Raw genomic sequence first — 14640 nt, 5'->3', positions numbered from 1 at the left:
TTTGAGACATACATAAAATAATGGAGATACATGATCACAGTCCTTCAAAACAAAAGGGATTACTGAGAAAATGGCAGGGTCTTTTAGTAGGCTTTTGGATTTAAATTTGTAAAATGGCATTTGTTAGTCTGAAGTTGGGAAATTTGAATGGCTTTTCTTATTTTCATGATCTTGAAAGGATTTATTTATGACCTCCACCTCCAAGATTAACACACTTGCAGTGCTTTCTGCCGAGGGCATCTTTATATTACAGAGCTGGGCTCAAGTTATTATACTTACTGTCTCTATTGCAGCTACAGAATGAGAGGTCCTTCTGGTTGCTGTTCCAAGTCTTTCCTAACCTTGGGAGATGGGAGGGAGGTTCAGGAGTGAGGGGCCATATGCTTACCTGTGGCTGATTCATGTGACATATGGCAGGAACCAACACAACATTGTAAAGCAATTATCCTCCAACGGAAATGTTAAAGCAGAAAAGAGATTTACCAGTGTGAGTAAGTAAAGGGCCTTAAGTGAGTGAGTCGAAAGTAGTCACAGGGAGAGAAAGATGCAAAAGTTGGAAGCAGAGATGTGTCAGTGAAAGCAGAGGTTAGAATGATGGCTTTGTTGGATGGAAGGCAAACTCTGGGCAAGGTATATGGAACCTGCAGGAGCTGGGAGAGGCAAGGAGACAGATTGAACCCTATTTGGGTCCTGAAAGGAATACAATCTTCTGATACCTTGATTTTAGGTCTGGATGACTCATTGTGAACTTCTGACCTCCAAAATTGTGCGACAAGAAGTTCACATTGTCTCAAGCTGCGAAATTGGAGATGATTTGTTATAGCTCCATTAGGAAGCTAATACAAGTGATAATATAATTATTTTAGAAAATACATATATGTCAACCAAATTAAGAAGTAGGAAACACTACAGTGTTCATTCTTAACTTCATTTCAGTTCAGTTGCTCAGTCATGCCCAACACTCTGTGACCCTATGCACTGTAGCACACCAGGCCTCTCTGTCTGTCACCCTCCTGGACCTTGCTCAAACTCATGTCCATTGAATCAGTGATGTCATCCAACCAGCTCATCCTCTGCCATCTCCTTGTCTTCCTTCCTTCAATCTTTCCCAACATCCCTTTCCAATGAGTCAACACTAAATCAGGTGGCCAAAGTATTGGTGCTTCAGCTTCAGCATCAGTTCTTCCAATGAATATTCAGGACTGATTTCCTTAACTTAAATTCCTAACTTAAGTTAATAAAAAAGATTGCAGAAAATTGGTAGAAATACAAGTGTGAGTTTAGCCCTGTTGCTCTATTTCTGTTGACCTAACCAGACTCAAAGAGAATTGTTTTCTGCTATAAAGTAAACTTTTCTGATTGCAAGTACCTAGGTTGATGAAGCTAAATAAAACTGTAATAAAAGAAAACAAACATTCCCTATGGACTTTTATGTAATTATAAATAATAAAATATAAAATTCTAAAGGCTAATGATACCAAGTTATTACTGGCATTGTCCTTGAAGAACAGAAATGTACATTATATACTACGATTTTTCTGTCTTCAAATAATCTACTTACTTGTGAGTAAAGGTGAAAATTAACTCATAAACTTGACTCTCACTAAAAGAAGTATTTGCTGTTATGATCTTATAACAAAATCTTTTTAATATGAGTCTATGTTAGGAAAAACAATTATATATTTTATATTTGAATGAAGATTGATATTTTGCTTTATGTATATGTACAAAACATAAAGGAGGAAAAAATAGAATAGTTTTATATGTATTTTTAGTCAGTTTTGCAATATGTCCTATTTTCATGTATATCTAAGCATTCTATATTCAACATTTATTTTCCTGTACAAACTTATTTTTTTTCAGATTTATTTTAAATGCAAAATGACAATTGGTTGAAAAGCTCAATAAACTGATGGGTAAATACTACAAAAAATTATGAAACTTTTAGTAGTTGAAGAAAAGATACTTGTGACAAGGAAGATAATCTAACTCATAGCAAATATCCAAAACAGTTCCTACAGGCATTCATTGTTATCTTCTATATTTAGAAATTCTGAAAACCTTTTATATACTTATATTTTATTTTTTTAAGTATTTATTTTCAAATTATTAGTATTATTTATATTAGTATATTTTTTCACTTAATGCATTTTGTATGGAAAATTATATTTAAAGATGAGATTAAAAGGATTAAGATTTTTCCTTAAAATTAATGGAAATTTTATTTATTGCTTTATCGCTTAGCAAAATTTTCAGGAACAAATAAAACCTTTAAATGGAGATAGTTGCAATTTTAACTTTACACTGATTGGAATGACTGACACGGGTTATCCAAGAATCTCTTCAATGCATCTTTCACATCCTTGTTCCTCAGGCTGTAAATGAGGGGGTTCAGCATTGGAATCACCAGGGTATAGAAGACCGAGGCCATCTTATCAGTATCTAATGAGTGGTTGGTCCCTGGCTGCAAATACATGAAGAGTAGTGTCCCATAGAACACAGTGACAGCCATCATGTGAGACGCACAGGTGGAAAAGGCTTTTTGTTGCCCTTCTGAAGAACGTATCCTCAAAATAGCAAGGATGATGTTGAAATAGGATGTTAGAACAACAATCATAGAGAAAAACAAATTGGTCCCTGAAAAGGTAAACACTGCTGTTTCTGGAATGTAAGTATCAGAACAGGACAATGCTAACAAAGGGACATTATCACAGTAAAAATGGTTGATCACATTGGACGAGCAGTATGACATGGAAAACACACAGGAGGAGACCGTCAGTGCTGTGGTCAGACTGTAGGTGTAAATAAGGGCCATCAGGAGAAGGCAGATCCCTGGAGAAACCACCACCCGGTAGAGCAGGGGGCTGCAAATAGCCACATAGCGGTCATAGGCCATGGCAGCCAGCACGAAAATCTCAGCCACAATAAAAACTAAGAATCCACCTAGTTGAACTGCACATCCATAATAAGATATGGTTTTCTTTGCAACCAAGAAGTTAACCAACATTTTGGGGGCAATGACAGAAGAATTGCCCAAATTTATGATAGCCAAGTGCTTGAGGAAAAAGTACATGGGGGTTTGAAGCTGAGAGTCCACGCTGGTGAGGATGACGATTCCCAGGTTCCCTGCCAGGGTCAGTCCATAGACCATCAGGAACACACAAAAAAAGGGAATCTGGAATTCCGGATGGTCTGAGACACCTATTAGAATGAATTCGGTCACATGAGTGTGATTCCCTGGAGCCATTTATTTTGCTGATTTCCTGTTTTAATGGGGAAAATAGAAAGGGAATAACAGAGGATAAAATCATGTTTTTTCTGTTAGATGTCAGATTATTAAATGTTTCAGTTAAAGTCAGTTTTCTTCTGTTCAAAAATAGTTAAAAGTCTCAGATCTTCCTTGTTTTCCCCTCTATCATTTCACAAAATTCAGGTATACTAACTCTACAGAGACCCGTTTCAGGATCTTATAACTATTTGACCAAAATATTAATGTATTATTCACTGAAGGATATGGTTTATATTGAATAAATGCATATTATTGTATTATGCCATTACGTGTATTCATATTAATATTATTAATTATATTAACATATATTTAATGAATATTTAATTAATACATATTTAATACACATACACTTGCCTCTGTGTAGGTATTTCCAGTGATTAACAAAAGGCACCTAAAAGATGTTGATGAGCTAGAGAAATATGCAGTTATTTTTTATTAGCTCCTACATGTCATCACCTCAGACCAGGCTTTGCCATCATTTCTGGGAATTTCCATTTTTCTATGGGGAACACTTTCAGTAATGCAGTTTTATCTTTAATAATCATTACCACTTCTGCTTCAGTTGCCCACAGGCAGTCTTATATTTTAATATTGTTCCTTAGCATCAGGGAGAAATTCTTCTGAATCTTCTTTCCTTTATCTCATTTCCTTTCTTCTGCCAAATAAAAAAAAACAGTCCAGTCTTATCATTCTGATTTCTAATTGCTCTCTCTTCCCTATTGTTTTATTCTCACAGCCTTTTTTTTTTTCCTTTCCAACATATACCCTTTTTCCCTTAAATGGTTTAAAGTCCATTTTGATTTTTAAAAAACATACTGTGGGCAGTTTTGATTTTGTGAAAATTCGATCCATTTGTTTATTTATACAGATAAATGAGTAGAAAGCTTAACATTACTTAGTATGTAGTATACACTTCCCTGGTGTCTCAGATGGTAAAAAGACTGCCTGCACTGCAGGAGACCCAGGTCCAATTCCTGCTGGAGAAGAAAATGGCAATCCACTCTAGTATCCTTGCCTGGGAAATCCCACGGATGGAGAAGCCTGGCAGACTATAGCCCATGGGGTCACAAAGAGTTGGACATAACTGAGTGACTTCACTCTGTTTTCTTTCTTTCTTTCTTTCTTTACTCTGTGCCCAGAGGTATGTGAAGTATTTTGAAATAATCATTTTATTATTTTGCAGAAGCGTCCAGGAAGATGGGTGTTTGTTTTTTTTTTTTTTTTTTTTGGTCTGTTGAGACAATTTAGGCCTAGTGAAATTAAGTTACTCAGTGTCTGTATAGGATATCAGTTAATAACATGGTTTTATAATTTTTTATATTGCTTGTTTGGTCTATTAGTCTTTCGGTTATTTGTTAGTCCACCAATTATTAGTTGTGTGATTTTTACCAGGTAATTGTGTCTTTGTGCTTTATAAATTAAATGAGGTAATTTACACGTAAACTTAGTTCTCACAAAGTGGAAATAATGAACCTCACATAACTTGCCATGCGGCCTTCAGCACTTGCAGCTTGAGGCTCAGTGATTGGAGCCTGCAGGCTCTAGAGCACAGGCTAAGTAGTTGTGGTTCATGGGCTTAGCTGCAGCACGGCATCAGGGATCTTCCCAGACCAGGAACTGAACCCGTGTTCCCAGTATTGACAAGCAGATTTTTAACCACTGAAACCACCAGGAAAGTCCCTTGAATAACTTTTTAAAATGTGGTTTCTCATTTCAGTCCCAGTAACTCATTTTCCCTTACTGGAAATTTTATAGTTGAGATGAAAATATTAAATGAATTATAATTTTGTATTTTCAAAACACAGTGACAGATTGTATCTATCTCTACAGTTATTCAAATCCAGATATGCGCTCGTACGAGCTGACTCTCTTACATCTGCCTTTTTAGTTTCTATTAAGTAAAGATACTCTGCTCCATACATCACATATGTGTCTAATGAGTTGATCTGATTGTTGCACCATCTATGCCTTATTTCTTGCCATCTACAATGCATTTAAAATAAATGCATAAGTAAGCTTTTGATGGCAAACATAATGGAAACACTTAGAGCAAAATGTTCACTTGCTATACATAAAGCAAGTCGGTGCAAGTTTCACTATGATATAATATATTCAATAACCTCATTCTTAATTTAACAAGAATAAAAAAAGTGTCAATAACAGAAAATATTGTCTAGTCTCAATTTGTGCGGTTAGCTTTTAAAATGGAGACCATGATATGCATCATGGTCTATTACTGGTTACCACTTATCATAAAATATAAAGAATGCAAAGCTTTTTCATTAGGTAAGTACTTGTCATTGAAATAAAGTTTTTATAGAAGAGCCCCAGTTTTCACCTATGTATTTACAATCTTGTTTGACTTAGAATTTGCTACTGATGGTAGCTATTTTAATTCTTGAAAAATAGTTTTCTCAAATTTATTTCCAAAATGAACTATTTTGTAGATTTTCTAAAACAACAGATTCTCAGTGAATAAAATTTTAAAAAATACAAATGTTAATCATTTATCTCAAAATGTGAATGAAAAATAATATTGCAAGTTATTTTTTAAATAGATGCTGATGTGATTTCAAGAGTATGTTCCATTGGTCTCTGACTATGAAATTTATCCTAAATGGGTTGTGTTAGGGACAAACGCTGCATCTCAACATGAGCTCTCAGTGTCCACCAGCAATAGAAAATGACTGCTTACTCCAAAACTCTTTCTGTCTGAAGGTTTATCACACTGGGCAACACATAAAACAGGAAGGGAAGAAAAACTTGTTTTTATTGGCATTAGGTAAGAATAGATCTTACTTGGAGACATAGAATCTTGTATAGACATAGAGTTTCCAGTGTGGTGTAGTGTGTCCCCTAAAACATCCATCAATTCTGCAGAAAACACTTCTTTATAAATTAAAGTAAAATATAATTCCTTAGTCACACTTTGTTATTCTGTGCAAAAGGTCACTCTATCGGTGGGAATGCTAGAAAATACGGTTTATGCTATATCACCAGCACTTCCACTTTGCAATCAATCAGCAGGTAGAGAAGTGAATGACTTGAAAAGAGAACAAAGTGGATATAACTTCAATTCTGATTGCAGTTCACTACTTTTTATCTTTTTTTTCCCTCTTGGCCATGCTCTGAAAAGCATGCAGGATAGATATTACTCCCCCGATTAGGAAATTGAACCCATGCCTTCAACATTAGAGTGTGGAATCTTAACCACTGGACAAGTTCTAGTTCTGATTTGAATTGAATAAGTTTTCAGTATCCTTGCTTGTCTCTTCCAGAATTTGTAATAAACAAGATTTTTAAGTTTACCTACCTGAACAGAGAGAGCTGGGGAGACCCGCTCCTGAGGCCTTGGCCTGAGTTGCACTAACTGGTTTATGTGCTGTGCTCAGTGGCTTCAGTCATGTCTCATTCTCTGCCTCTTTGGAGACTGTTCCTGCCAGGCTGCTCTGTTGGGGGCATTTTCCAGGCAAGAAAAATGGAGTGGGTTGTAATGCCTTCCGCTGGGAGATCTTCCCAACCCAGGGATAGAACCTGCATCTCCTGTGTCTCCTCCCTGGCAGGATAATTCCTTACTACTGAGCCACCGGTGACTGAATTATACAAGATTCTGAAGTCCCTGAAGACCTTCACAATGAAATCTCCATTCATGGCCTAGTTCCTGAACAGGAGAACCAGAATCCCCTGGCTCAGGCCAGATTCCCCAGGGAAAGAATGACAAACTGAATATGCATTAGTCAAGTCTGTGCAAAACTGCCCCCCAAAGTGAAAATGTGGAGACTGCTTGTGGGCATGCTTGGATAAGCACATTCAATAACTATCGCCTACAGTGATTTCATCTTTTGATTGGTTTGAAATGTACCTCTACATCTTCTGACACTTTCTGAGAGTGTTGCCTCTGGCCCTGGGACGGAGAAAATCCAATGGTGAGAAAACACAGAATTCTGACCCCAATGTTCAACTTAATGTGAATGTTGGAAGTAGAACCAATTGCAAAACCTCCATTTTTGTGTCAACAATAAACCCTGCTGTATTTGCTGCATATTAAAAAAAAGCGGACAATTTCAACATAAAGTCAAATGGGAATGGTTGTCAAGACAGTGAATATCAACTTTTTAATTGAAATTCTTAGAGTAGCTCTCATACATGTTATTGCTGTTGTTTAGTTAACTACTTCTTTTGCAACTTTTCACTTTCATTGATGCTTTATTTGACAACTTGATCTCAATTGTAGCCTGCTATTTATTGTATAAGAGGTATTTTCTATCACAGAATTACAAAATTTCACTTTCAAACTATTTATAAGAAGCACACACATATAAATAAGCAGAAAAATGACATTATGGACACTATGATTCAATCACTCATGTTAAACCATAGTTTTATCTTACTAGGTTTATTATTTTAAAGTAACACAGAATTACATGTAAGCCAAATTTCCATCAGTCCAGCCTCTCTCAATCCGATTCCATCCACCTCATCTAGAGGAAATAACTATTGACTAATACAATATGTCTGACTCTTTGCCATACCATGGACTATAGCCTACCAGGCTCCTCTGTCCATGGGATTTCCCAGTCAGTAATACCGGTGTGGGTTGCCATTGCCATCTCCAGTGGATCTTCCTAATCCAGGGATCAAACCCATTGCATTGAAGAGGATTCTTTACCACTGAGCCAGCAGGGAAGCACTATATACATATGTGAAAAGTGAAGTTGCTCAGTAGGGTCTGACTCTTTGCAACCCTATGGACTGTAACCTACCAGGCTCCTCCATCCATGGGATTTTCCAGGCAAGGGTACTGGAGTGGGCTGCCATTCCCTTCTGCAGGGGATCTTTCTGACCCAGGGATTGAACCCAGGTCTCCCACGCTGCAGGCAGAGGATTTACCATCTGAGTCAACAGGGAAGCCCCATATACGTATTAAATATGTACATATGTATAATTGTTAGTTATGTGGTTTCAAAATTGATTTGAGAGAATTTAAGATATTTATATATTTTTGTGATTGGTTATATACATGTGCATTCTTGCCACCTCTTTTTAATATCTTCTGCTTCTGTTAGGTCCATACCATTTCTGTCCTTTATCGAGCCCATCTTTGCATGAAATATTCCCTTGGTATCTCTAATTTTCTTGAAGAGATCTCTAGTCTTTCCCATTCTGTTGTTTTCCTCTATTTCTTTGCATTGATCGCTGAAGAAGGCTTTCTTATCTCTTCTTGCTATTCTTTGGAACTCTGCATTCAGATGCCTATATCTTTCCTTTTCTCTTTGGCTTTTTGCTTCTCTTCTTTTCACAGCAATTTGTAAGACCTCCCCAAACAGCCATTTTGCTTTTTTTGCATTTCTTTTCCATGGGGATGGTCTTGATCCCTGTTTCCTGTACAATGTCACGAACCTCATTCCATAGTTCATCAGGCACTCTATCTATCAGATCTAGGCCCTTAAATCTATTTCTCACTTCCACTGTATAATCATAAGGGATTTGATTTAGGTCATACCTGAATGGTCTAGCAGTTTTCCCTACATTCTTCAATTTAAGCCTGAATTTGGCAATAAGGAGTTCATGATCTGAGCCACAGTCAGCTCCCGGTCTTATTTTTGCTGACTGTATAGAGCTTCTCCATCGAGGTGGCAAGAAGAGACAGAAGAACTGTACAAAAAAGAGCTTCATGACCCGGATAATCACTATAGTGTGATCACTCATCCAGAGCCAGATATCCTGGAATGTGAAGTCAAGTGGGCCTTAGAAAGTATCGCTACGAACAAAGCTAGTGGATGTGATGGAATTCCAGTGGAGCTATTTCAAAACCTGAAAGATGATGCTGTGAAAATGTTGCACTCAATATGCCAGCAAATTTGGAAAACTCAGCAGTGGCCACAGGACTGGAAAAGGTCAGTTTTCATTCCAATCTCAAAGAAAGGCAATGCCAAACAATGCTCAAACTATGGCACAATTGCACTCATCTCACATGCTAGTAAAGTAATGTTCAAAATTCTCCAAGCCAGGCTTCAACAATATGTGAACTGTGAACTTCCTGACGTTCAAGCTGGTTTTAGCAAAGGCAGAAAAACCAGAGATCAAATTGCCAACATCTGCTGGATCATGGAAAAAGCAAGAGAGTTCCAGAAAAACATCTATTTCTGCTTTATTGACTATGTTGAAGCCTTTGACTGTGTGGGTCACAATAAACTGTGGAAAATTCTGAGAGAGATGGGAATACCAGACCACCTGACCTACCGCTTGAGAAATCTGTGTGCAGGTCAGGAAGCAACAGTTAGAACTGGACATGGAACAACAGACTTGTTCCAAATAGGAAAAAGAGAACATCAAGGCTGTATATTGTCACCCTGCTTATTTAACTTCTATGCAGAGTACATCATGAGAAGTGCTGGACTGGAAGAAACACAAGCTGGAATCAAGATTTCAGGGAGAAATATCAATCACCTCAGATATGCAGATGACACCACCCTTATGGCAGAAAGTGAAGAGGAACTAAAAAGCTTCTTGATGAAAGTGAAAGAGGAGAGTGAAAAAGTTGGCTTAAAGCTCAACATTCAGAAAACAAAGGTCATGGCATCCAGTCCCATCACTTCATGGGAAATAGATGGGGGAACAGTGGAAACAGTGTCAGACTTTATTATTTTGGGCTCCAAAGTCAGTGCAGATGGTGACTGCAGCCATGAAATTAAAAGGCGCTTACTCCTTGGAAGAAAAGTTATGACCAACCTAGACAGCATATTGAAAAGCAGAGACATTACTTTGCCAACTAATGTCCATCTAGTCAAGGCTATGGTTTTTCCAGTGGTCATGTATGGATGTGAGAGTTGGACTGTGAAGAAAGCTGAGCGCCGAAGAATTGATGCTTTTGGACTGTGGTGTTGGAGAAGACTCTTGAGAGTCCATTGGACTGCAAGGAGATCCAACCAGTCCATTCTGAAGGAGATCAGCCTTGGGACTTCTTTGGAAGGAATGATGCTAAAGCTGAAACTCCAGTACTTTGGCTACCTCATGCAAAGAGTTGACTCATTGGAAAAGACTCTGATGCTGGGAGGGATTGGGGGCAGGAGGAGAAGGGGACGACACGACAGAGGATGAGATGGCTGGATGGCATCACTGACTTGATGGACATGAGTCTGAGTGAACTCCGGAAGATGGTGATGGACAGAGAGGCCTGGCGTGCTGTGATTCATGGGGTTGCAAAGAGTCAGACACGACTGAGCTACTGAACTGAACTGAACTTTCCTATTGATTAGATTGTGTGTGCTTAAGCTAGTCTGATATATAATTATCAAATTACTAGTAACTGCAACTACAGTAACATAGCCATTTTGGATTATATGTGAAGAAAGTTGATACTACATATTTTAAGGTAAAGATTTCATGCCCACGGGACTGTGTCTGTGTAAATATACATAGAATATATACCAATATACCTACATTGAAATCCTAACCCTCTGTAGTTCAGAATGTAACTATTATAGCAATAGGATTTTCATGGAGATAATTAACTTCAAGTCTTCAGTTGTTGTTCCCAAGTCACTAAATCACTTTAGTTGATCTTGCTAAAATCTCAATCACTTCTGACTCTGTTGCAACCCCGTGAACAGAGGAGCTTGATGGGCCCCATTGCTCGTAGCCCACCAGACTTCTCTGTCCATGGTCTTTCCCAGGCAAGAATACTGGAGTGTGTTGCCATTTCCTTCTCTAGGGAATTCTCTTGACCCAGGGATTGAACCCACATCTCTAGCGTCTCCTGCATTGGCAGACTAATTCTTTACCACAGCACCATCTGAGAAACTATAATTCTAGGTACTTCTTCTGCATGTACATACTATGTACATACTTCTGTATGTAGTTTATTATTTATAAATTTAACCGAAGCATAACTGTATCTATTTTCTCTTGTTTATGGCTAGTTTTTTTTTTTTTCCTATATTTGTGTTTATTTTTCTTTAAAGCATAAAATTTATTCTTGTGATATTGAATTATGTTTAAGAATCTCTTCAATGCTGAATGATACACACACACACGCATACACACACACTATTCAACAACACACTTGCATAGTATGGATTTGCAACTATAACTAATATCAGTGAACATGGCTTAGTTTTGATATTTAGTAGAAGAAACTGTATGAAGAGCAGCGAGAAAAGTATCCCGAACAGGAAAAATTAGAGCAGAGATATGCATAGGAATAAATACAATAAGGGCTTCCCTGATGGCTCAAGCAGTGAGGAAGAACCTGCCTGCAATGCAGGAGACCCAGGTTCGATCCCTGGGTCATGAAGACCCCCTGAAGTAGGAAATGGCAACTCATTTCAGTATTCTTGCCTAGAGAATTCCATGGACAGAGGATCCTGGTGGGTTATAGTCCACAAGGTTGCAAAGAGATGAACACGACTGAACTACAAGCACTTTCACATACAGGTAAGATAGGTGAGAGGGTTCTGCACAAGAGCTGTTGAATTATAATTTAAACTTAATCCCAATTCAGAAAAGTATCATTAGATTGGACTCTAAATCTCAGAAGATTGTCTTGGATTTAAAAATAAGGATGCTCCTTTAAGAAGAAAATGAGTTTTTGAAAACTTGTAATTAAAAGTTAATAAATACAAATGAGTGAAAGCAGGACAGGAGAATACTACATCTTAAACTTATCTCTGAAGGACACATGTTCTCGCAATGAAAATGAGGCCTATTGGAAGCAAGGCTTAAACATGCATGTAGGAGAGACCCTTCTGTAATGAGGTTCTTGGGCCTGAGCATGAGGAGTGGGGGTTTCTGCAGGGGCATATCAGAGTTGAAAGGGTCCAAGGAACAGAGAGCTAAAATCTGAGTCAGTTCCAGACCTGTAATGAAATCCATAAAGGGGGATTGGGGCTCAGCTGTGGAAAGAACCGAATACACAGGCCAGCTATACACTACTCTCTGAACTGTGTTTTCTTTTTTAATGTGTGATCGTGATAGATGTCAATGCCAGGACTTTATTTTCTGTGAGAAATTAAAGATTTGTTTAGCACTCAAGCTCTGAATGAAATAACAAAAATGGAAGAAATGCATCCTTATCAATCAGCACGGTAGTTAACACCAGGAATTTGAACATGTTATCTATGTTCCCCAAACCACAGACTGGGATTAGATAGCTGCCAATGAATAAATCTAAGGATAGAGCAGAATGCTTTGAAATGAATTCAGATACCAATGACTCCATGGTATGGGATCATATGAACTGTGGGTTTGGTATCGATTAGTTGGTATTTAATCAAGCTAGTCAGATATAATGTTAATTACAGTTGTGAATATTGGGGACTATACATTCAAGTTTATATCAAGATGAAAAAAGAAAGGAATACATAATATGCTAAAGAAAAGTTACATACACATATGCCTGTGTGTGTTTGTGTTGTATCAATCAAGATGCCTTTTACATACAAGCATTTATATGTGTGTGTACGTGTGTGTATGATAATGTGTGTGGATGCATCTATCAGTAAGAAAATATTAAGGTATAGATGGATGATACAATTTTTTCTGCATATAAAATAACATAGATTGAAATTTAAGTATGATCTTTATATTAAAATATCCAGGAAGAAGAGAAATATATTAATAAATCAAAACAAAGCATTTTTATCATGTCTTCTTGATATTATATACAGAACCTCACTCTCAATTTTTTAATATTTACTGTGAAAATACACTTTATTGATAAGCCAAATTTTCCCAAACACTTTTTTCATTGACTCTTTTACGTCTTTGTTCCTTAAACTATAGATGATGGGATTCAGCATGGGAATTACAATGCTATAAAATACAGACACAATCATATCATGATCTGTGGCATAGCTGGAACTTGGTCTCACATACATGAAGAGAACAGTACCATGAAAAATGGACACTCCAGTTAAGTGAGAACCACATGTGGAAAACACTTTCCTTCTCCCTACAGCAGATGGCATCCTCAGAATGGCCAGCAGGATGAAGCCATAGGAGATGAGGACAATCAGGACAGTGACCATCTCAATAGAGCCCGCAAAGTAGAAGAGCAGAAGCTGGTTCATGTGAGTGTCAGAGCAAGAAATAGCGAGGAGGGGAGGGATGTCACAGAAGACGTGTCTGATTTCACTTGAGGCACAGAAGGAGAGGCTGAAAGTGGCCACTGTGTGTACAGTAGCATGCAAGATGCCACCCACATAGGAAGCAATGATGAGTGGCAGGTAGACTCTGGGAGCCATGATGACTGAATACAGGAGGGGGTCGTAGATGGCCACATAGCGATCATAGGCCATTGCAGCCAGAAGAAAACATTCTGTCGTTCCAAAAGTAACAGCAAGGAACATCTGTGTTGCACATTCAAGGAAGGAAATGGCTTTGTTCTTTGACATAAAATCTACTAACATTTTGGGGGTAATTACTGAGGAATAGCAGGCATCCACAGATGAAAGCACACTCAGAAAATAGTACATGGGGTTGTGGAGCCGGCAATCCCCAATGACTAATACAACCAGGCCCAAATTTCCAATCAGCGTGAAGAGGTAAATTGCTAGAAACAAGAAGAAAAAGATGATTTGCAGTTCAAGATTGTCTGTGAAGCCTTTCAGTAAAAAGGATGTTACTTCGGTGACATTCTTCATCTTGATACCTCATGGAACAAACTCAAATATTTTCAAAGAATTGCAATTCACTTCCTACCAAAAGAATGAATAACATTGTGACTCAATGGAATGTGATTTGTGTCCTCATATTTACTTTTTGCCAGAGTATAATTTCCCAGGTGTAGATCAGAACATGGTGACAGGACAGTGTGTCAAGCGTTCAAGCCATTCACTGAAGACTCAAGTGGGAAAATACGTGTATTCATTCACTCATGGGCTGAATTCACGCCATCTAAACCCGTTGGATAAACCAGTTAATTTACTACTGCATTCTATTAGTTGCTTCCATATTAAATTAGCTTAAAACACCAAATCATTGGCTAAAATCAATTTCCTTCTTACATACAATAACATGACCTACTGTATCAGTGTGCAGATAACTTGAATAGAATATCAGCAATCTAGTTACATTTAGTAACTGTTTAAAATGTTTTCTTATAATTTGCTTATGCATAGAATGAAACATTAATATTGATTTTACAAGGTGGAGCAAATACTGTACTATAAAATACATTAATATAGCTGAATCTTCAAAATATTGTTAAATAGATAATGCTAAATTAGGTTGGTCTTGCAGAGTAGCAACCTCTCAGACTGGAACATTTTATGTGCTATTCCTAAATTCTTTCTAACTCTATTAGCCCTTATTAGGTGTATCCAAAGGAAATAATCAAGGTTTTCAAGATG

At 37.5% G+C, this 14640-nt stretch overlaps 2 protein-coding genes across 2 annotated transcripts; both read right to left on the bottom strand.

Moving 5' to 3' along the window:
- Positions 1-2299: 2299 nt before the first annotated feature.
- On the bottom strand, positions 2300-3247 carry LOC128060305 (olfactory receptor 8J2-like). The gene has a single exon (XM_052652687.1). The coding sequence runs from the start codon at positions 3245-3247 to the stop codon at positions 2300-2302; it is 948 nt and encodes a 315-aa protein (XP_052508647.1).
- Positions 3248-12975: 9728 nt separating this feature from the next.
- Positions 12976-14051, bottom strand: LOC128059961 (olfactory receptor 5T2). Its single transcript, XM_052652198.1, has one exon. The coding sequence runs from the start codon at positions 13930-13932 to the stop codon at positions 12976-12978; it is 957 nt and encodes a 318-aa protein (XP_052508158.1). The 5' UTR covers positions 13933-14051.
- Between the last annotated feature and the right edge of the window lie 589 nt (positions 14052-14640).

This window comes from Budorcas taxicolor, chromosome 15 (genome assembly GCF_023091745.1).
Source record: "Budorcas taxicolor isolate Tak-1 chromosome 15, Takin1.1, whole genome shotgun sequence".
NCBI lineage: Eukaryota > Metazoa > Chordata > Mammalia > Artiodactyla > Bovidae > Budorcas > Budorcas taxicolor.
The sequence above is the reverse complement of the archived record's forward strand: the minus strand, read 5'-3'. Positions and strand labels throughout refer to the sequence as shown.

Bases quoted from the DNA above. Each gene is read 5' to 3' on its own strand.
- LOC128059961 (XM_052652198.1), bottom strand. From the start codon at position 13,932: ATGAAGAATGTCACCGAAGTAACATCCTTTTTACTGAAAGGCTTCACA.
- LOC128060305 (XM_052652687.1), bottom strand. From the start codon at position 3,247: ATGGCTCCAGGGAATCACACTCATGTGACCGAATTCATTCTAATAGGT.